The sequence below is a fragment of the Myotis yumanensis genome, unplaced genomic scaffold (genome assembly GCF_028538775.1).
Source record: "Myotis yumanensis isolate MYYU_CA2020_CCGP unplaced genomic scaffold, mMyoYum1.0.hap1 SCAF_12, whole genome shotgun sequence".
In the NCBI taxonomy this organism is placed as follows: Eukaryota; Metazoa; Chordata; class Mammalia; order Chiroptera; family Vespertilionidae; genus Myotis; species Myotis yumanensis.
This window is the reverse complement of record NW_027223763.1, coordinates 56,950,642-56,972,915: the sequence shown is the minus strand read 5'-3', so window position 1 is coordinate 56,972,915 and position 22,274 is coordinate 56,950,642. Positions and strand designations below refer to the sequence as shown.

General features: G+C 35.6%; 1 protein-coding gene across 1 annotated transcript in view; it reads right to left on the bottom strand.

Moving 5' to 3' along the window:
- The window catches only part of CCDC171 (coiled-coil domain containing 171), a 255,270-nt gene that overhangs the window by 57,401 nt on the left and 175,595 nt on the right, over positions 1–22,274 (bottom strand). Inside the window, exon 24 of the mRNA XM_070430172.1 lies at positions 11,416–11,547. Coding sequence (XP_070286273.1) covers positions 11,416–11,547 — 132 coding nt within the window. The remainder of the gene's footprint in view (positions 1–11,415; positions 11,548–22,274) is intronic.

The following is a 22,274-nucleotide window of genomic DNA, read 5'->3' as shown; positions in this document are numbered from 1 at the left end:
ATTTTCTGGCAGAAAAATGACCTTTCCTTTATGTAAAAACTAGAATTTTGGTGAACCAGGCCCCACCCATCCCCCCATATAAGATGTTTTCCCATTCCTGAACAGCCGATTTTTCTACCCCAGTTGTCCTGGGAGGTTGTGTGTAGTACTAGAGTTGCTGTTTTCCTTAGAGACTGGCCTGGCCCACTACTGTCCACTGAAGAATGTGCACTCCTATTTGCTTAGTAAAGGGCATGGTTTAAATATATGTAACTAGCCAGGCTGTTGTGGCTCAGTGGTTGAGCACTGACCCATGAACCAAGAGGTCACAGTTTGATTCCCCATCAGAATACACGCCTGGGGTTGTGGGCTCAAGACCCATTGTGGGACATGAAGGAGGCAGCCATCAATGAGTCTCTCTCATCATTAATGTTTCTAGCTCTCTTTCCCTATCCTTTCCTCTCTAGCAAAAAAAATCTATTTTAAGATGTGTAACTTGATATTTAATGCAATGTGCACACAGATACTGAAATGCTTTTTAGTGCTGATAGTGACAATGTTAAGGATAGTAAACCGTTAGGTTATTAAAAGAAAAAAATTTAGTTGCAAATGCACAACCTCCTTGGTCAAGCACAACTGAAGACAATATAGATGTGATGTTGTACATAGTTCAGGTATGTTTTTGTTGATGTTATTTTATGTAAGAAAAAAAGAATCAAAGTTCAATTTTGCCTTTTTGCCATTTGAAATGGCCCTGGACTTGACTTATCCCATCACTCACACATTTTACTGGCACCACTTCACAGGAAGTAAACGTAGTAGCTTTCCAGGTATGAGAAGGAGCCTCGTGGGAAACCGTACTCGGCAGTGTTGCAGAATACTTTCGTAGCAGATATTTTTAAAAGGTGTTTTCTTTATATCATGTTTAGACTCTAAACTTTTTCTGGCCTCCACTCAACCATGGCATATACAACTTAAATGTGCCAAAAACAAGACCAATTCTTTTTCTAATATGTTATTTCCAATCGGAATTGAATCCAGGCCAATCCTGAGGCTAAATGCAGCTTCTAGATTGATGATGATTACTGCTCTTATCTATAATAATAAAAGGGTAATATGCTAATTAGACCAGACGTCCTTCCGGACAAAGCCAGGGCCAGAGGGAAGCCAGCCCGGGTCCTGGGTGCCAGAGGGAAGCTGGTGCCGGCAGCCAGGGGAAGGAAGGCCTACTCTTGCACAAATTTCGTGCATCAGGGCTCTAGTAACTAAAGAAAAGCTAATCCATAAAGAGAGAAAATAAGCCATGCATTTATTAAAAGCTAATTTTTATTACCATGATTCCATTCTGATACTGATGTATCAGATGGGTTTGGGAATCCATATGTCTCAGTTAGGGTTACCTACTTCAATAATCCTTATAATCTTTACTGTATAACAAAATTCACTAAGTATGTTAAACTACATCTCTGAAAAATATTGCTACTATAGTGTTTTAAGAACAAATTAGTTCTAAAATGCTCTGTGATATTCAACTAAATCAATGAATTTACTTTTTGCACATTATGAAGGAACAAATAAGATTTCCATGAAATCCCAGAGACCACAGTTAACTCACAATATCACAGGGCTTTGGGAACTGAAAAGTTCCTACCAATCATTTAGTTCAACCCCCGTTTGCAGATGAGGAATCCCCACATTTGCAAACGGGGGTTGAATTAAATGAGCTACCTAGAGGCTGAGACTCAAGTCCAGATACTTCCCATCTCTATTGTCTGACAATAACACTTAGAGGAAAGGGAAGTGTTAGCTACATAACCTTCAAGGCCACTCAAACGCCACCTCCTCTCTGAAGCCTCTCCTGATTGTCTCAGCATGAACAAATGTATCTGTACCTCTCCTGCAGCAACCATGCTTTCCTTGTCGTATCACTCTTAAATTTCATACCCCCTCCCAAAGATTTCTGAGTCACCTTTGTATTCCAGGGCGTAGCACAATGCCTTGAACGTGGTAGGTGCTCAGTATGTCACTGAATGGTATCAGCCACATCCAAATCTAGATGATCTAGAGAGCTGGTCATTTTATTTTTTTCAAACCAATTTCCTGGTTCACATTTAGTCTTTAAATGCTCTCAAATGACATTTTTATTTTCCCTCTAGAATATGTGGAAAACTTCTAAGCAAAGGACACTGTGGTTCAAAGGCTCCTATGGATTACCAGGAATCAGGTGTGCCAACTACCAGGCCCTTGGACTCCCAACTGACCTTGTTCTCCTTGCCTAGGTCACCTGTCTAGGTACCAGGAAAGCTGGCTTTTCCAGACCCTTTAGGAGGCTGCATTACCTTCTCTAATGGGAACAAATTGGAAGGACAGGTAAAAAAAAAAAGATCAGCAGGTTAAGTGTCAAGGAATCCCATCCATTCTGCTTTCAGGATACAAAGTAGGAGGGGCCCCAAAACAATGTCTCGGGGGATTTCTACTCACATGGGACAAAATTGTGCCTTTAGTTTGCATTAATTAGACTTGAGCCAAATAAAGCCTATTAGAGTCATAGCTGATTTACATATAACACAATTGTTGACGTCTCTTTGAGTTTTCAAGTGGCACAAACTGCTACACAATTCCTTCATAATCCAAAACAAAAAAAGTAAGAAATACTAAACATTACATTTTAATTTTACTAAAAAGTACTGTCACACAAGCTGAATGTGCTTCACGATAAGAAAAACAAAGGCTGGCATTGAAGCACTAACATCTTATTTGTGTGGAAATCTGTTTTAGGAAGCTGATGCAAAACCTGATTTGAACCTGGGAACCAGATTGAATCCTGGGAACTCAGGATTTTTTGGATTTGGGGAACAGGAGCATTTACCATAAACTAAGTAACACTGGGGATTTGGGACAGATCTCTCCAATCAAATACATTCTACCTCAAAACACTTAAATAATCGCACTGAGGGGGGTAAACTGAGACTAGGAAGAGCCTGACATAGGTTTTTCTGTTGCTACCCATCGTTCAACGCTAAGAAGAAATTTTACCTCTTAATTTGCATTAATTAAAAACGTGTTGATAACATGAGACACCCAGAACTTTCAAATAATAGTTTCACTTGATAAAGAATCATAGCATTACTCAACTCATACGCTCTATCTCGGTAATAATAATCACAACTGCTATCTGTTGAGAGTTTTGTGAAAGACCCTGCACTAAGTCCCCCAAATACTTATTTTTCTACTCTGTCCTAAGACATAATTTAATAAACGCACACGGTTAAACTGAATGCTTTAATTTAATCATGATTTCATCCTCAATTTTAGAACATGGAGTTTCTTCTTTTAGATTTTAAATTGTATGACAAAACCCTTCTACTAGATAATCATTCAACCCTATACCTAAGGTCTGAGGACTTTTTAAGTTTTATTTGCAAATATAGAACTTGGGTGTCTTTTAAAAAGCTCATAAAAGACTTCCTCAATGTCAACTTGCTAAACCCCCAACCGCATGAACAGACCCACCCAGGTGCTTTCTTCACTTCAGGGCTGTTTTCTAGGTTCTCCTGTGAAGCCTGAGGAAGTCATACCGAGCCAGGATCATTGTGATTAACATGCATTACAAAACAGAGTCCCAACAAAGCATTGTCCTGCAGCACTGAAGAAAATCTACCTGCCCAATGTGCATTAAACAGCCCTCACTCAGAAAAGAAGTTAAAATATCTTTGGATGTCTCAGAATATCTCAGGTCCAGTGAGATACTTCTTAAGTTAGTCTTCCTCCCAAAATTTATATCTCTTCCCAGTCAGTACTTGCCGGAAGCCAGTTCCAGCATGTCAGCAAGGGCTGAATCATCTGGGAATGGCTAAAAGGCATTTCTCCAAACCTGAAAAGGATACATACATTGATGGCTTGCTGCCAGGCAGCTACGGGCATCTTAATCTATATGTATTGCCTCCTACTGGCCAAACACCTGAACAGCCATAGGCAAATTCTTCCATTCTGACAATGGACTGTGTATGCGAAACCGGCCCTTTGATGTGTATCTCTACCTTGCCTTAGGACAAATTGTGTTAATAAATAGCAAGGTGTCCTGAGACAAGGAGAACTTCGTTCCTTTAGCTAAGTCTTCTCTGACTCCCTATAATGCCTTTCAAAATTATGTTTCATCTCTGGACTCTTATTTAATTTACGCACAGCCCTTTCCAGATTGCTGAACCCTTCTTGATGCTGGAACAAGACCACCGGCAAGTACTATATTTTTGCCCATTGAAAAAAAAAGGGGGGGGGGGGCGGGGGGCGGGAAGGGGAAGCTACTACTACTATTAATAGAAGGCTATGAAAGTGAAAAGCATTTAAAGCTTCAAAATTACTCACTCTACCTTTCATTGGTTACTTCACATGCAGCACTTATGCAACCTTAAATAAAATATTTTTAAACTGTGATTCTGACAATGCCAAGTTGAAATGAGTGGGGAGAGGAAGATTTACTATCATTTGAAAAGGTTTAGGGTCATTTTCAGTTCTCTTTTTCAATCCAGTCCCACCCCATCTCTCTCTCTCTCTCTCTCTCTCTCTCTATATATATATATATATATATATATATATATATATATATATACACACACACACATACATATATATACATATATGCACATACACATATATATGTAAATTTTACATATATGTATATATTATATACACATTTTATATGTTATATATACTAGTACATACACACATGTGAGAGTAATAATGGTCTGTTTAATAAAATTTAAGGCATCTGTAGAATTACAAGAAATTACTCTTGCACCTAGTTTTAGACTGAAAGATTTACTGCATTTCCCTTAATCCTTAAGTTGCATATTATCTGCTGTATTTTCCCCTAACTGCTGTCACTTAAATTGTCATGTGGAATAAGGGCAAATCAGGGTCAGTTTATATAAGCGGCATCAATCTGAAGAACTTCATTAGTCTTTATTTCAAGGCATTATGCAAAGAAAACTGACATTAAGAGAGCCTTAACTGACAGCAAATGAAATCAATCAGCAAATCACTAAGCCATAATAAACTCACTCAATTTGTAGATAACCCTTCCTTTTCCAGGTCTTCACCTAGGCAGTCCATCAAACACTGTTTTTTGTCCAAGTAGCTGAAATGAATAGCAATTCTGTTGCAGCACTTGAAAGTTCAAGTGCTCACAGGCCTCAGTCTCTCAATAATAAGCATTAAAAGGTGTTATCAAATAGGGTTACACTTATACTTAAATAGGCTTCCCCCAGCGCCCAACCACCATTGCCACCACCAAATTAAAAAAAAAAAAAAGTGCAAAGCAAATAGGGAGAGGAAGAAAAGAAAGCAGGAAGGAGGGTGTTGATACCAAAACTGCTCGAATGACTGACCTGCTAGGCCAGCTCTCCCGAAAAGTCTTCCTGTTCATAGAAAATATCAGGAGAAGATACAGATTGAAGACCAGAAGGCATAACTCACCATGACTATAACCAATCTTTGAATGCTACTGTTTAACTGGATAATAATTATTATCCCAATTAGCAACACATCCTTAAAACCAGTTCTTCTGTACACACTAACATCTTGATTCACACGATATTTCGTTTCATTTCACCTTGCTTACAACTCTGTTACCAGGAAATTTTGAAGAAACAATATATGCTTGTGCATTAGGAAATCTTCAGAGAAGAATTCCAAAATTTTAACTGGCAAATAAAAATGTCTTTCTAACAATATTACATCAGAAAACATTGTTTTCTCTTCCTAGTGTCAACAGAAAAATAAATAAATAAATAAATAAATAAACAAACAAATAACACACTAATTCTTTTTTTGTTGCTGTTAATCCTCACCCCAGGATATTCTTTCCATTGATTTTTTTAAAAGAGTGGAATGGAGGGAGGGGGAGAGAAATATCGATCTGAGAGAGATATATTGATTGGTTGCCTCCTGTGCACATGCCCCACTGGGGCTGGGAACTGAACCCAAGACTCTTCGGTTCCCAGGCTCATGCTCTAACCACTGAGACACCGGACAGGGCAACACACTAATTCTTATATTCATTCTCAAAGTAGGCCTCAAACTTAGGACATTTAGATTCCTCATTGGTACAATTTATATATTTGGAATTGTAGACTACAGCTATAAGCAGCTCTATAAGACAACGGATGGCATTTTCCCATCAAAATAAATTTATTCTCAGATATACTATATGACTTTTCCAGCTAATTGTGTTTCCCGAACAAACACTCTTTTCTGGGGAAGTACTTTCCAACCTTTGAAGAAGGTAGCATTTCAACATCCTGTTTGATTATACAACCCAATTCTAATCACTTTACTTTTACTTTAAAAGATATTTTCATTTTAGAATTTATAGCACAATGAGGTAAATCTATATTTACTGACAAGAAAAACACCCATGATATTCTATTACATTTAAAAAAGGTTTACAAAACAGTGTGGCCCAGTTATTGTTTAAATATAGGTAGACATATTAATTTAAATGATATGTACACGTGTTTGCATTTGTGACTAAAAAATAACTATACTAACTACAAGAGCATATACCAAAATATTAACACCAGCTATCTCTGAATGGCAGAATATTAAATGATCTTAAATTTTCTTCTATACTTTAAGAGTCTAATTTCTTATTGTCATGATCATGTATAACTTTTATAATTTTTTAAAAGTTAATTTTCAGTATTAGCAACATTTCTATGAAGTTGTAGTGGTGTGTGTGTCTTAATCCTCACCCAAGGTTATGTTTAGAGAGAGAAAGGGAGAGAGAAAGAGAGAGAAAAACATCAACCAAAATCAACAGCTAGGTATGTGCCCTGACCGGGAATCGAACTCCCAACTCGTTGGTGTACAGGACAATCTCCAAACAACTGAGCCACCAGCCAGGGCTGAAGTTGTAGTGTTTAAAGGCAAATGCCATTATACAGCTGAGCACTTTATACTACTCTTATATTATTACAGTTTATACCTATAATAATGAACCAGCATAATAAAATTTTAATTTCAGTATATATTCTTTTTATTTAAAAAATAGCATTTGACATATTTAGCAAGATTTCCATTCAAAATGGCTGATTTTCCCGTTTTAAAAAATAATCAGGTACCTGGAAATTCACTTATATTGTTGAGATAACATGAAGGAGAAAATATCTAAAGAACACAATCTTTCAAGTAGAAAGTGCAGCATCTCTGTAATTTCTAACTATGCTAGAAAAGGAGAAATTTCTTGTACAGCAATTAGAAGACTGCTGCACTAAGTAGCAGACAACACATGTAAAAAATTAGCAAGAGTGAGTCTTGATATTTTTATTCCCCGACAGTTTAGGAACAGATAATTATTTCTTTCTTCTACACATAAAAAAATAAGAACAAAATTCCCTTCAAGATGCTCTTTATGGTTTAACTTTATAAATACAACAAAATAGCTGGAAGTAATTTCTATGCCTGGAAAATAAGTATAAGTGTAAAATACTATGGTATCCCTAAAGTCATGGGTATAACCCATAACAACAACAAAAAGCCATACCAAATAAGGACTGTATAATGACATGGTGGGTTGGAGGTGATTAAGGGATTACTGTATTTATTATGGTGAAGACTCTGTTGTTTAGAATCTTCATAAATAAGTGGTTTCACAATGAAGCCTTTCTAATGAAGTGTTTATAAACACATATTTGTAAAGTGTTATTTCCAGAGGTAGAGTTATTATGCACTAAGCCTTTAACGCCTTTTATGAGATGGTTCGGGGAGCTTTTTCTTTTTAAATGAATGGGCCCAGAAGTAAGAACTGGTATCAAGTCTCTCAACTCGGGCGAAGCAGCTTCCCGAGCCAACCTGCCCAGCGTCTGAAATCAAGTATTCCTCCCTGCACCTGCTGGGGCCTCCTGCCCGCACAGCGCCCAGCTCGGAGGACGTGGCAGGGAGCACACCATGTCCCGGCCTGCGGAGCTTTCACGGGAGGGGACAGCTAACAAATAAATACTGAGTGTTTACAACGGACCTGTCACTAAGGTTGTTGCAGGTATTAAATGAGACAGTATATGTAAGGTGCTTAGCACAGTAACTGGTACAGAATAAGCACCCAACAAATGTTAGCTACTGATATTGTTCTTGACTTCTTATTGAATGAGGATGGAGACACAAGCATTTATTGCATGCCTGCTAATATTTGCCCGATATTAAATTATTAGATAACAGTCCTTTAAAAAACACAAAATTCAAAGTATAAGATAACGAGTAACAGGTTATTATCTTTATACAGTATGGCAAAATATTTCTATTATGAAGTCCTCGGCATTCACACTACACTTTTCCCCAGGACTCTGGCAGATGGATATGCTGTTATCTCGGAGATAAGAGCACAGATACAATAGTTCTAAACTTGCCATAGAAGCTTAGGCAAAGCATTTTAGTGGCACTATAGCCTCAATGGAACATCAAGTAACATGGAAAAGTAAGTAGGGAAGTAACACTGATCTTGATCAAAATAATTTCAAGCTTTTGAAGAAACAAGAGAGACTAAAAGAACCAAATGGAAAGATCTAGAGAAAGATCCTAGATAAGGATTTCTCAAAATAAAACACACCACATGCCCCTTCAGAGTAATGGAAACAAGCGACTATTGCTTGTTTTGTCTTTGCAGGGGTCCCAGGACGGCTGCACCAAGAACAGGCACCATGCCTTGCCTGCTTTCCTTTGTGAGGCACTGTGCTCTCTGTTTACATGCACTGCCTCATTCAATCCTACTACACGCCTGAGAAATGGGTAGCATAAAACTTTTTTTTACAGAGAAGGAAACTGAGGCTAAAAGCTAGCAGATCAGAGACCACTTGAACTGAATTTTCTCCTGAAGGAGAGCATCAGTCACATGTTCTTCTGTGTCCAAAAATGAAAAGGTAAACCCCTCATCCTCTTCGTCTCTCAATCGTGCTCACTGGTCCTCCTTGTGTACAGAATTATCCCCATAGTGAAGCTTGCCCTGTTGGAAAAGACAGACAGGGCTGTCTAGGAAAACTTCAGCACCCACCGCTCTGAATGATGGCTGTGCGGGTTGGCCAATTGGTCCATCACTACCACAACCTGCAGAGCGATGCCCTCCTCTTCATCATAACCAAAGCGCGTGCACTCACTGAATACTCCACTCCACCAGCACTGAGTGCAAAACTTAACAAACGCTAATTCCTGAATATGCAGCCACACTTGGCATAAATATACATATTTACATGCTGTAAAAAGGTATAGAGTTCTATAATATTAGCCTGTCAAATGAAAACAAAATCTTTTATCTTGAATTTTCCCACAGTACAGCATAAACTATGACCTACATCATACAAAGATACAGAATGAACATTTTTGTCAATGTAAGAAAAACTCCACTATAGATTTAAAAGATTTCACGCTTTCCATTTAACACAGGTGTCTAGATTTCTTAGTATCAGATTTTATCAGTTAAGGCTCTGCTGTTTACTTGCTGTTGGTTTTAGGAGAGCTCCCTAAACTCTAAAATGGAGATAATGCCATCCACTTGACAGCTTCACTGTGAGAATTACATGAAATCATGTATTTAAAGAGCTAAGCATGATACCTGGTGCATAATACATGCTCACTGAAATGGTACTATTACTACAATTAAGGTCATCAGTTAACATAGTGCCTTTCTTCTCAAAGTATTCAAAGCATATCACCAACTACATGTGTGAGGGCATGTGTGGGTGTCTGTGTGTATCTGTAAAACACTATTATGGCCCAAATCATGTGCTCTTCTCTGTGCGGAATACTAAACCAAAATATATTATTACTAAACTGTAATGTATAATACAGCATGGCAATGCAAAACTCACCCAAGTGTTTAGGTATATGGTAACGTGCCTAACTATTTTTATTAGAACTTGAAAAAAGTCAGTTTAACATATGGGTCTATACATTTCCTTCTTGCTATTCACAAATGTCAAAACCACAGAGCGTTCATGGTTTGCCCCAAAAATAGCATCCCAAAGCATCAGTCTCTTTCCAAATCACCCAAATCCAGAGTTTGGGGAAAGTCTTTATTTGTGAATTATGAAAAGTATTAAACCTTATGAGTGTCTGAATCAAGACAGCCAAGCAAAGGATTATTTTACAACCACTAGAAAAATCTCAAATCACACTGTGCTCAGGGTTACAATGAATTCATAAATAATGATAGTCAAATTTAAAATGTACTTCTTAATTTTGTATTAAGTAATGGTACAGTATTGTAGCCTATATCTGGAAATAAAAATATTTTATGCTTAGTTTTACAATTACATACATTTAAAAATACTGATCGACAATCTAATGAAAGAAACGACGGTGCTTATTTTTTCTTTGTAAAGTTCTGATCTGAGTATTAGTAACAAATTAAATTAGGGTATGGAACATGTAGAAAAAAATTAACATAGCACCACTTGGACTGACACTAATTTTGTACAAAATTAAAATTTCACAGGGCCATAAACTGAAGAATGAAAGTTTATTTCAAACCTCAAAATGTGAAACACAGACTGAGTTTTAAGATATTTGACTTTTAAATAAAATTTAAAAACCTAGAATGCTTTTAAACAAGGACTACCTCTTTTGATACATCAGGCTCCCTATGGTTTAGATAATGTTCATACATTTTTCTAGTAAAGGCACTAGATATTTTAAGGAGAATAAAGAAAATATTAAATTTTGTTTTGTCTCATTAAGAAAAACTTTAGACCTAAGTAATAAAATGACACAATAGTAACCTAGAATAGAAAGATACATGCAACATCTGAAAAGAATTATGTTTTTGAAAATAATTTTCTTTATTAAGTTTTTTCTTAAAATTATTTGAGGTTTTATGATTTGGTGCTTTGAGTTTCATAAATGAAATAACCCAGTTTGCACATATAATGTTCATTAAAACTAAACATTAAAGGGCAAAATACTCTATGTTGCCAAGCACAGTTCTAGACTTGCTGAAATTAAATAAATCCCCATGTAAGAAATGTTGGATATACTTTGGAATTAACATTGAAAATTTTCAAATATCTCTCCTGATAATTTTATCTAAAGTGATTTATTTTAAAACAGCAAGAGCTACAAATTGAGATTAGCTTAAGAAGATAACAGCCTAGCATCTTATTGTCCTCTGCTGATTAAAAAAAAAAAAAAGTAATTTTTTAAACTTACTTAGCTATAAAAGACATATTTTCCTAGGTAAAAAAAAAATACTTTTTGGGATTATTTAACAGGCTGGATCAAGACTTTAAAGAAAAAAAATTATTTGTGAAATACAGTGTTACATGATAGAAGAAAAATTATTTGCATCTCCATTATGTTATTCACAATACTTTGAGGTTTTCATTCTCTCCAGTTACTACATTTTATTTTTCTATACGTCTCAGTAGCAAACAATGTTATTTAGACTCTAACCTGGCACGCTACAACCTCTGGCCCACCCTTGAGCCCCTCCATGGCAAAGGTCTCCAGGTGCAGTTTGGGTAGCTGCAGGGTGAAGTCATTCCTACTTGCCGCAGTCCGTGACAGCGAGATCTGATCTCTGACCTAAAGGGAAAAAAACAGCATCAATGGTAATTCCCCTTCAGACACATTAACTGGGATGAACTGGGTCCCCTTGAGCCCACTGAGTGGACTTGCATTGATCGCTGGACCTGAAATCCATGAATAAATTTAGGACTAATTGATTTTTCGTTGCAAATAAATCTCTAATTCAGAGTGCTGGGGGAGAATGTTAAGAAGAAAAAGCATCCTCCTGCTTGAAATGAGGGAGGGAAGAAGAGTCACTGGAGCTCTTCTGATCAAGAGGTTTTGAATTATTTTTCACTGTTCCTCCCTGAAAAGAAAGAGGAAAGAAGGGGGGGAAATCCACAAAATCAAAAACAAACAGTAATCTCCTAATCATTATCACTTTCTTAATAACATGTTTAATTTAACTGGTATTAACTGATATATATTGGACAAGATAATTATTAGGTATTAGTCTTTGAAAAAAAACTTCAATACTATGTACCCTGGAATAAAAACAAATACACTCAACAAACAAGGATACTTAAAAATATACCAGTAAGAGGTTTGTTTGCCCTTTTTACTCTTATAAACTTGAGTGTCATCAATTAAATATATATAAACCAACTCGATCATGCAACTTCTAAGTAAGGTAATGGATAGAATCAGTAGAATTTGTACTGCATTTTAAGTGTTCAGAAAGGTAACAATACAAACATTTCACAGGAGAAATACAAAATCTCTGGTCAGTATAGGAATCACATGCAGTTGATATTACACTGCCACCTTCTGGACAAATGAGAAAATACTCCCTATATAATACAAATACTAGTTATAAGAAAACATTCAGAAACAGATAATTTTCACTTTTAATTTCCAAACTTAGTAAAAGCCTTAAGAATTCCACAGTTTAATGTACTTTTAAGATCAATAAGCTCTCAATTTTAGTCTTATAGATTAATGGTAGGAGTTTTCATATGTAAGCAAATTTTCTAACTTTCCTTATGCCTGAATTAGTTTTAAAATTTTATCTCTATGCTACCATATACTTGATAAATGTTAGACAACTAGCTTAGAGTCACAGCATAAAAAGAGTTTTTATGACCTTTTTAGCAAAGGTACAAATGGGGAGAACTATACAAATAACTTTAATTGCTTAGATACTAGTAAACGTATTTAATCTCTACTTTTACCTGAGCAACTTCAAATGCAACTTGGCAATACAGAGTGGGGCAAAAGTAGGTTTACAGTTGTGAGCACATGTGTTTCATTATTATTATTCTATTATTCTTTATTAATTATTGTATTATTTTTATTCTTGTATTGTATTATTGTATTTATTATTGTATTATTGTATTATTATTATTCTATTATTATTTATTAATTATTGTATTATTTTCCATATGAATAACTGTAAACCTACTTTTGCCCCACACTGAATATGATAGAAAACCTGTCCTTCATTTTTCCATTCTACGTGAGCAGCTTATAAAACTGTTGAATCATTTATTATTTTATAAGTGACTTATCATACTTTGTAGAGTTTCCTTAAACCAGAAAATACACAAACATATGATGACACCTTTAATTGTTCATGCTAATCAATGGGTATAAAAACCCTTATTCTGCCAAGCTTATCTGAAGAACTTCTGTCAAAGTGTATGCTGTGAAGTATACACTATAAGGCAACTTTTATAACAGTGTGAGGACTATATGCACACTACAGTCCCAATTCAGAATATATTTTTATCCGTAACAAACATTCTCCAGTCTTAGTCAGAATGAGAATGCTATTGCACTTACTTAATGTAACAGAATAAATCATATTTTAAAAATATATTTGCCTTAGGTTTATATTTTATATGTATGGATACCTTCTCATGCTTTTCTTTTTGTCACCAATGTGCACTCAGATAAAAGAAAACATTAATGTGGATTAAGGTACTGAGAATTTATCAACATCAAACCACTGGTGTTTTGCCTTCTACCCTTCTGAACCATAGTCAATAGATCTAAATATTTTACTGCACCCAGGCCAATTCATTGTTTGATGTTTAAAAACTCACCCAGAATCAAAGAAAATTTATTAAATTTGAGCCCCCAAATGAGATACTATTAGCTTTGAAAGTCAAGTTTAACTGTGATATTGATGATTCTCTTTTTTCTGTGACAAAATTCACTAGGGAATTCCTGGATGTCAAAGCACAAAAGCAGATTGCTAATACGGGCAAAGGGGGGTGGGGGACTGAGCAGTGTAGGTGTAATCCACAGCACAGTTCCAGCACTGGGGGTCCTTTAACCCCATTAATTCCGGGCACCACGCTTCATCTGCGAAGCTAGACATACAGCAAGAGTAAGCCACACTTTGTATTCTCTAAACAACTTCCTAAACAACATTAAGCTGGGGCATTTGGCATTTAAAACTGTGATTTATTGTCAAATTAACATTTTCACTAAACATTATTTAATTTGGCAAATTAAATAATCCTGTTTTTAGAAAAAACTCAAAATGCAGCTGTTTTGCTAAATCTAATGATGAGCATCATTACTTTATTTGAATAATATGCATGTGTTAATATTTTATGAATTATATATTATCTGTTCAATGTTGACAGTGCCATCAAGAGACAGTGACCCTAAGACATATGTAAAACTTTATACAATAAAAAAAAAGAGACAGTGATCCATGATATATAATAGATGTACTATCACAAATATTTCTTCTAAAAGATAAGAATTTTTCCACTTTTAAGTTAAAGCAAAACTTTGAGAGCAGGCATCTAAATTTCTCCAAATACTTCTAGAAAAAGGTTGTTTTTTTTTTTTAAGTCTTGAAAAGGGAGTGGCTAGGAATTCCTTTATTTTAATGGGTAAAGAAAGTGAAAGCACCATGTTGAGAGAATACAAAACAGTGACACTAGAACAAATAAAAAGTATAACTGCAGCAAAGAAGCAAGAAAGAAAGGCGACAAGAAACAGGAAAAAGTGAAGAGAAAAGGAGAGACTGTTGAGAAAGAATGCAGAAGGCAGTTTGAATTTCAGGGTGTGAACAAGAATAAACAGGGCAGAAATTCAACACAAAACATTAGAAAAAGAACTCTCCCCTTAATGCATTAAATTTGTCCATAAAACACACACACACAGAACAGGCAAGCTGAGAACAAAGTAACTAAAATCAGAAAAGAGATAAGTGGGATTTCTTTATCCACTACCCACTGGAAACAAAATGATTCCTATCAAAAATGAGAATCTACAGTAAGTTGCTCTACTGTCAAATGCTCTGAAATAACAATATTAGAATAGTATAATTACTTTTTCCCTAAATGGAAAAGTAGGTTCATCTTTTAAAATACAGATTTTAATGTGAATTAGGATTAAAATAACCACTGTCACCTGTCCACAAATTACATTATAATTTCAAATTGATTTTAAATTATAGTTTCAAAAGACAATCCTTGATGTGAGCAATAAAAAATATATATGCGATGTTTCTTACTTCAAAATGGCTAACTGCATTTTTAACATATGATTTTTATAGCATTTCATAATATAAATCTCAATTCAAATTGTATGTATTTTTATAACATTCTATAAAGGTTGTATAATTTCATATTTTGTCAAAAATAAAAAAATCTACATTACTCCATTCTAAAATTTTGATTTTTAGAAAAAATAGGTTTTTTCCCTTTCTTATTACATACTTTCAGAAAATAGATATTTCTAATAGATATGCTCTAAGAGATGTAGACAAAAATAAATGAAACTTTCTAAGTCAAAAATTGTTACAAAAATATATTTATATTATTATAACAATCTAGTTTTAGAATCAAGTGGTTCATAAGCTCCTTGTAAGTACCTTTCCTATTCCTCTGATTAGCCTTCACTCACAAGAAACCAATCTGTATTCAAACCATAACACCAAAAAAGCGGTTTCTGCTAGATATATCAACTATGAAATTAAATTAGTCATTTTTAGAAAAGCTACTCAACTCTCAAAATGTGAAGCTGCAGCTTCTATCCTGAACAGCTCTAAATCCCTCTGGACTAATGTTCCAATAAAAAAATAAAAACTCATGAAATGTAGTACTAGCAAATGTTTTCACCAAAAGGATATCAAGGTAGAAGAGGTAAGCTGTAGTAGATCGAAACTTAGATACACTTGAGAACACATGTAAGGAGATTACCATCTCTTACCAGAGAATGCATGAACCTTATATCACTAACAATGAGTGCCATCTCAGACACTTTTTGGCTCCTTTTTTCTAGTGTTTCATGAAATGAGTGTAATATCTCCTGGTATATTTTAACGTTTATGTAGTCAATTGACTGTCTAACACTCCTGGCACAACTGTGATCACCCATTCCAATATCCAATTAACAGAAAATTTCCTTAACAAGTAGGCATACTGGAGAGCCTTTTATAAATAGAGAAGAAAATCAGCCACAGTTACATACACTCTGTAATAACAATAATGACAAGAAAAATGTTATGTATGCAGACACTCATAAGTGAGTATGTGATCAAAAAGGAATGTCATTCCAAACTCATAGGAATGACATTTTCTACAGGGCAGTAGAAAGAACAACAAAAAAAGATATTTAGATAGTTCCAGGACTTTGGTATGTGCCTAGTGATAGGAGCAGGAGTTAAAGCATGTCCAGATAATGGAAATGACATTAAAAATTGAATAGTTAGCCTGGCCGGTGTTGCTCAGTGGTTTGAGCGCTGACCCATGCACCAAGATGTCAGTGGATCAATTCCTGGTCAGGGTACTTGCCCAGATTGCAGACTGGGTCCCCTGTGGGGGCTGTGCAGGAGGCAGCTGATCGATGTTTCTCTCTCTCAACGTATCTGTATCTATCTCTCCCTTCCTATCTCTCTAAAAATCAATAAAAACATTTTTACAAAATTGGATAGTTATATCTAAATGGATATTTCCTCTTTGTTTTACCTTTCCTTAACTGTTGAATTAATGAAATGGATAGAGTACAGTACTATTTCTATTCGTAATAGCACCACTAGTGCTTCTAAAAGTACTTCATACTTTTCAAAGTCCTCTCCACACCAGCTCACTTGATTCTGCCCTCCACCTTGTGACACAGCTATTGCCATCCCTAATATGGGGATCCTGAGTCCAGTGCTCTTAACAGGAAATAATAATGCCTCTTAATGTCTATAATGAACAGTTACTAATTGGAGAAACTGTTTAAGATCTTGGTATTGCTTCCATTTCTCTACCTAAAAAAACAACACTATTTTTTTTTTCATTTTCTTTATCCCTTGTCTGGCAGTCATAGCAAAAGTATGTAAGTTTCAGAAAAGTAGTTTTGTGATAAGCAAGAGAAATTACTAAACATCCTTGTTTTCCTCAGTAGTCTCCTTGGAACTGTGGGCATCCTCATTCGTTCACATTTTCTCTCCCCCTGCTCTGCTCCCCACCAGCACACACACACAGTGATGACACTGAGACAGGTAGCTGTGTAGCAATCACTCTTACACAACAGTCACCATCTCACAGGGAAGAGCCCCAAACTATGATGTCCCAAGACATCACTGGCACTCTGTCGGCAGGAGCCGGCACTCCTTCGGTGCTGCAGCAAGCACAGACACTCCATCTGAAGAGAAGGACGTGAGGAACTCACCTTCTTTACTGGGAGGTTATGTAACTTCACCTACGACTCTGGACCACAGCCAGACTTTCCAATGACTGCCAGCTGCTGTCACCAGGAAAGGGCAAAATCCACCGCCACAGTCACCGCACACATACAGTTACATCCCAATTATGGGACTAAGACACTGATCTCTTGAATCAAATTATCAAGCTGGCTACATCCCAATTTAGCATCTGAAAAACTGAAGCCTCAAATCAAATTATCAAGCTGGAAAACAGAGTGATTTAATCATGGTCATCTTATAAAGGCCCTAGACAGCATGATAAATCTGTAATGCAAGTTACAGACCATGGAATGTACCCCACAAATAGGTTACTGTGCTCTTGAGCTATTTAAAAAAAACACAAAACCCACACTTGAGAATGGAGAAGTGTCTTAATGAATTGAATTGTTATAGTCCCCCACACGGAGATATTTTTTTTTCTAGGGTGAATTATTCCAAAAGAGAAAGAGGTGAACACTGAAATTAGTCATTTAGATGTGTTCAAGCTAAAAACTGTTAAGCACACGTACATGACATTCTGTAGTGTCTTATCTTTAGTCTGCCAAGGTTTTTTAATCCCTCTTGAGCTGGAGTCCCATTTTTAGCTTGGCTAGGTCAGAATGACACTGAACAATATGAATGATGACACACAAGACAGCTATCTGGACAGAGTTGTCATCAGCAAGCCAGCTGTGCTAACACCTGCATGTCCTGCACAGCTGATGTTCAGAACCAGGATCCAGAAACTAAGAATGGAAAGGAGTTCGAGGATCACCAGTGACATTTAAAGAGCCATTAATGAGTCACTAAAAATTGGGTTTTAGAGGCTGGAGATCATGTTTCAATTTTTAAAACACTATCAGTTTTATAAATTAAAAATTATCCCATTGTCTTTGTATTCCTTATAAATGCAATAAGGACTAAAGATCAAAGATAACTATGTATTATCAAATATTCTGATTAGCCATTTTTAAGATAAAATTATAAATCACATTTGAAGATTTGGTTATGCAGTGACTTCACCTGACAGATGCTGTTTGACTATTCTATTCCACAATCCACTCGAACAATAGAAATAATCATCCACCTATTTTGCATAGGCATCAAACTAGCTATTACCTATAAATTCATTGTTACCATACCTCTCTTTCCTAGAGACATTCCTCAAACAAATTTAGACTTTCTCCTCTATTTTTAACAATCAAATAAAGAAACCAAGTTATACTATCAGCAAGACTTACATTGAAATCTAGAGATGGCTTTAGTTAATGTTTCCAGACTGGGTGATGGTAAAAGTTTGACTCATTCAACAAACATTCACTAAGTGCCTACTGGGTACCAGGCACTGTGATAGATGCTGAGGATATAAAAATTAAGGAGACAGAATTCCATCCCTCAAGGACTTCAAACTCTAGTAGCATAATTAATCTCTCAAAATGCATTGCCTAGCCTCCCATTTATCTATAATGTCTTGTTTCTCCTGTCAATTGCTATATCACCTCTTTCTTTGCCAGAAAGTATTATGTTAATCAATCTCAACCCTTTATCTTCAGCCCTGTCTTTTTTCCCAGAGATCCAGACTCACATATCCTGCTGTTCACTCCACATTACCTTAAGTCAGAAGTTCCAAAACAAAACTCATCACTGTCTCCCTTCTCTCTTCTCAAAAAGCAAACTCACTTGCTCCTCTTTTTGTGTTCCTAATATCAGGTCACCACACTGCCATCCTGGGAATCCTCCTCCCCTGCCCTTCTCATCCCCATACGCCATGCTATTAAATAAGTTTCATATCCCTTCCTCAACACCACCCACCATATTATCCTGCTTCTTAGCTGACAGATTCATAGCTCTTAAAATCCCCTTTATTACTCACTGCATCCAGTTTACAAATCTGCCCTACAGAACCCAAATTCCATAAGGAAATCTGACCACATCACTTCCTAGCTTAAACCCTGGTTAAGGTTTTAATCTCTGCCCCATGATAAAAATTCAAGGTTCTTAGAATGGAAAAGAAAAGAAAAGAAAAAAAAAAGTTATTCCATGACCTGGCTTGTCTGCCTCATTCAGCCTCATCTCCTGCACTCTCCTTGCATTTAATGCTGAATTGAGGCTATCTGCAACTCTCTCTCTCTAGATAGCCTTTCCCATCTTTCCTCACACTTCAAAGCCCCATCCAGGCATTAATTTTCTCCTAAGAAACTTCCACAGCCTCTCCCTTGGGTTTTCTAAGTATGCCTCATAGATGAATAACTCTATCTAAATAGATACAGAGCTGCATCTTATGGGTGCATATTTACCATGATATACTGGAAATATCTATGTCTCCATTTTGAGGGAAGGGAGTAGGAGACATCTCTCTCTCTCTTTAATATATAAGTATAAATATTAGAGAGAGAGATGACAATATAGATATAGATATAGATGGAGATATAGATTAGATATAGATATAGATATAGATATAGATAGGGATAGGGATAGGGATAGGGATAGAGATAGAGATAGAGATAGAGATAGAGATAGAGATAGAGATAGAGATAGAGATAGAGATACAGATAGAGATACAGATACAGATAGAGATAGAGATACAGATAGAGATAGAGATGATACAGATATGTAGATATAGATATATATAGATATAGATATATAGATACATCTTTTCCCAAGAAGGGCACAGTTCCTGACACATAATGTACAAAAAGGTATTTGTAGTGCTCAATTACTTACAGTAAATATTGTATTTTATTATAAATTAGAAGTTTTAAGTAACTTTACTGTTGAAGCAAATCCAAAACAGCTTCAGCAAAAACTCCTGTTACGCCCTTGTTATTATTCCAGTGTCATTTCAGCCTGATAAAAACTTAGGTTCTAGATATCTTTCTGAATTGTGATTTCCTGTCTTACCTTTTAAATACTTGACTGAAAGGTATTTAACGCCTCTCCCTAAAAGTTCAGTGGCAACATAGTAAATTACGATCGTATATAGAAAATACTTTGGTTAATTCCTCCATACTCATAGGATAAATAATCTCTAAAACCCTCAAGAATCCAGTAATTCTGCTAATTCAACAATAACAACAACAACAAAAAATTACAACCAAAAATGTTCCACTTCTTCTCTACATTCAAATTTTACCCAAATCTTACTTTTACCCCCAGCTACACAGTAAACAAAGACATCGCTCTGCTAAGAACTTGATTAGTACCCAATAAATGCTTAAGGTGATTTTCTCATAAGGAACCCTAAGAAATCCAGACATTAACCTACCCATCTAACCTATCCTGAAAATTATTTCAATATAATGATTATACTTTTACTTTTTCCATACAATAAAAATACTTAAGCATGTTTGAAGAGTCTCTTAAATTTTAAAAAATTTCGCCGAAACCGGCTTGGCTCGGTGGATAGAGCGTCGGCCTGCGGACTAGGGGGTCCCAGGTTCGATTCCGGTCAAGGGCATGTACCTGGGTTGCGGGCACATCCCCAGTGGGAGGTGTACAGGAGGCAGCTGATCGATGTTTCTCTCTCATCGATGTTTCTAACTCTCTATCTCTCTCCCTTCCTCTCTGTAAAAAATCAATAAAATATATTTAAAAAAAAAAAAAAAATTTTTAAAAAATTTCAATTTCTAAGAAGTCTCTATTATCAGAAGCCTACTGGTAAAGTTATTAGGAGCCTAAAAGAAAATAATAGTAGTGAGTGATGCTAACAAAAATGTGAAGTAAAGTACTCCAAAAGCAGCAAATAAACTGGCAAATTTTGTTAGAATCAACTTTTTGCAGAACTCTAGAAACTTACACTTTACAGTGAGCAGCCAAAACTTAATCAACATGCTCTCACTTATATGTGGAATTAAATGAACAAAATAAACTGACAAACAAAATAGATCCAGAGACACTGAAGCATGCAACAGACTGACATATTTCAGAGGGAAGAGGTAGGGAAGGGGATTGGGAAGAGATTAACCAAAGAATTTATATGCATATATGCATAACCAATGAACAGACAATAGTGAGGTGAAGGCTTAGGGAGGGGGCAGAAATGAGGTGAAGGAGTCAATGGGAGAAAAAGGGGGAAATACTTTCAACAATAAAGGTAAATTTTTAAAAATATGAATCTTAGTATAATTGTTATTATTCTCCCTCCCCCTCCCCCTCTCCCTCTTCCTCTCCCTTCCTCTCTTTCTAAAAATCAATGAAAATATTTTTAAAAAACACACACTAGCTGATCACTAAATAAGTTAACAGAACAGAGATTTCAATAATCACACATGACAAAGAATACAGACTTTAGAAAATTAGTTCAGATAATTCACTAAACAAACAACTACTACTAGAGTATGCAGCAACAACAAACACTAGAGATGGTGACAAATCTGATTTCCAGAGTCACCACATTGTAATACTCAAAAAAATCCATTTCTCAACCAAAAATTATGAAGTATGCAAAGAAATAAAGTATGGAAATTAATAACACAAGAAAAGTGGAAATTAAGAAAAACTTTCCCTGATGAATCTTAGACATGAGATTTACCACAGAAAGACTTTAAATCAATTCTTTTATTTTAAATATTCTTAATAAGTTAAAGAAAACCATGAACAAAGAACCAAAGGAAACCATGAGAATGATGTTTTCCAAAAAAAGAAAATATAAGTAAAGAGATATAAAGTATAAAAAGGAAACAAATAGAAATTTTTGAGTTAATACATTCAAGTGCTGAAAAGAAAAACAAAACTGTCAACCACGAATTCTATATCCAACAAAAATATGCTTCAAAAATGAAGAAAAATTAAGCCACTGCAAGACAAACAATAACAAAGAGTGCCCATTACTACTAGACCTTCCTTAGAAGAAATATTAAATGAAATCCTTTACCCTGAAATTAAGGACACTAAACAGTAACTCAAATCTACATGAGGAAACAAAGATCACTAAAGTAAAGACATAAAGGTAAATATAAAAGTCAGTATTAATGTATTTTTGTTGTGTAACTCCTCTTTTACCCCTATATAAAGGAGAAGGACATCAAATATTATACTAGAGAAGTACTATCTAACACACATAAAAAAGGGAGGAGACTAATGCAGAAACTGTGAAACAACATAGATACAA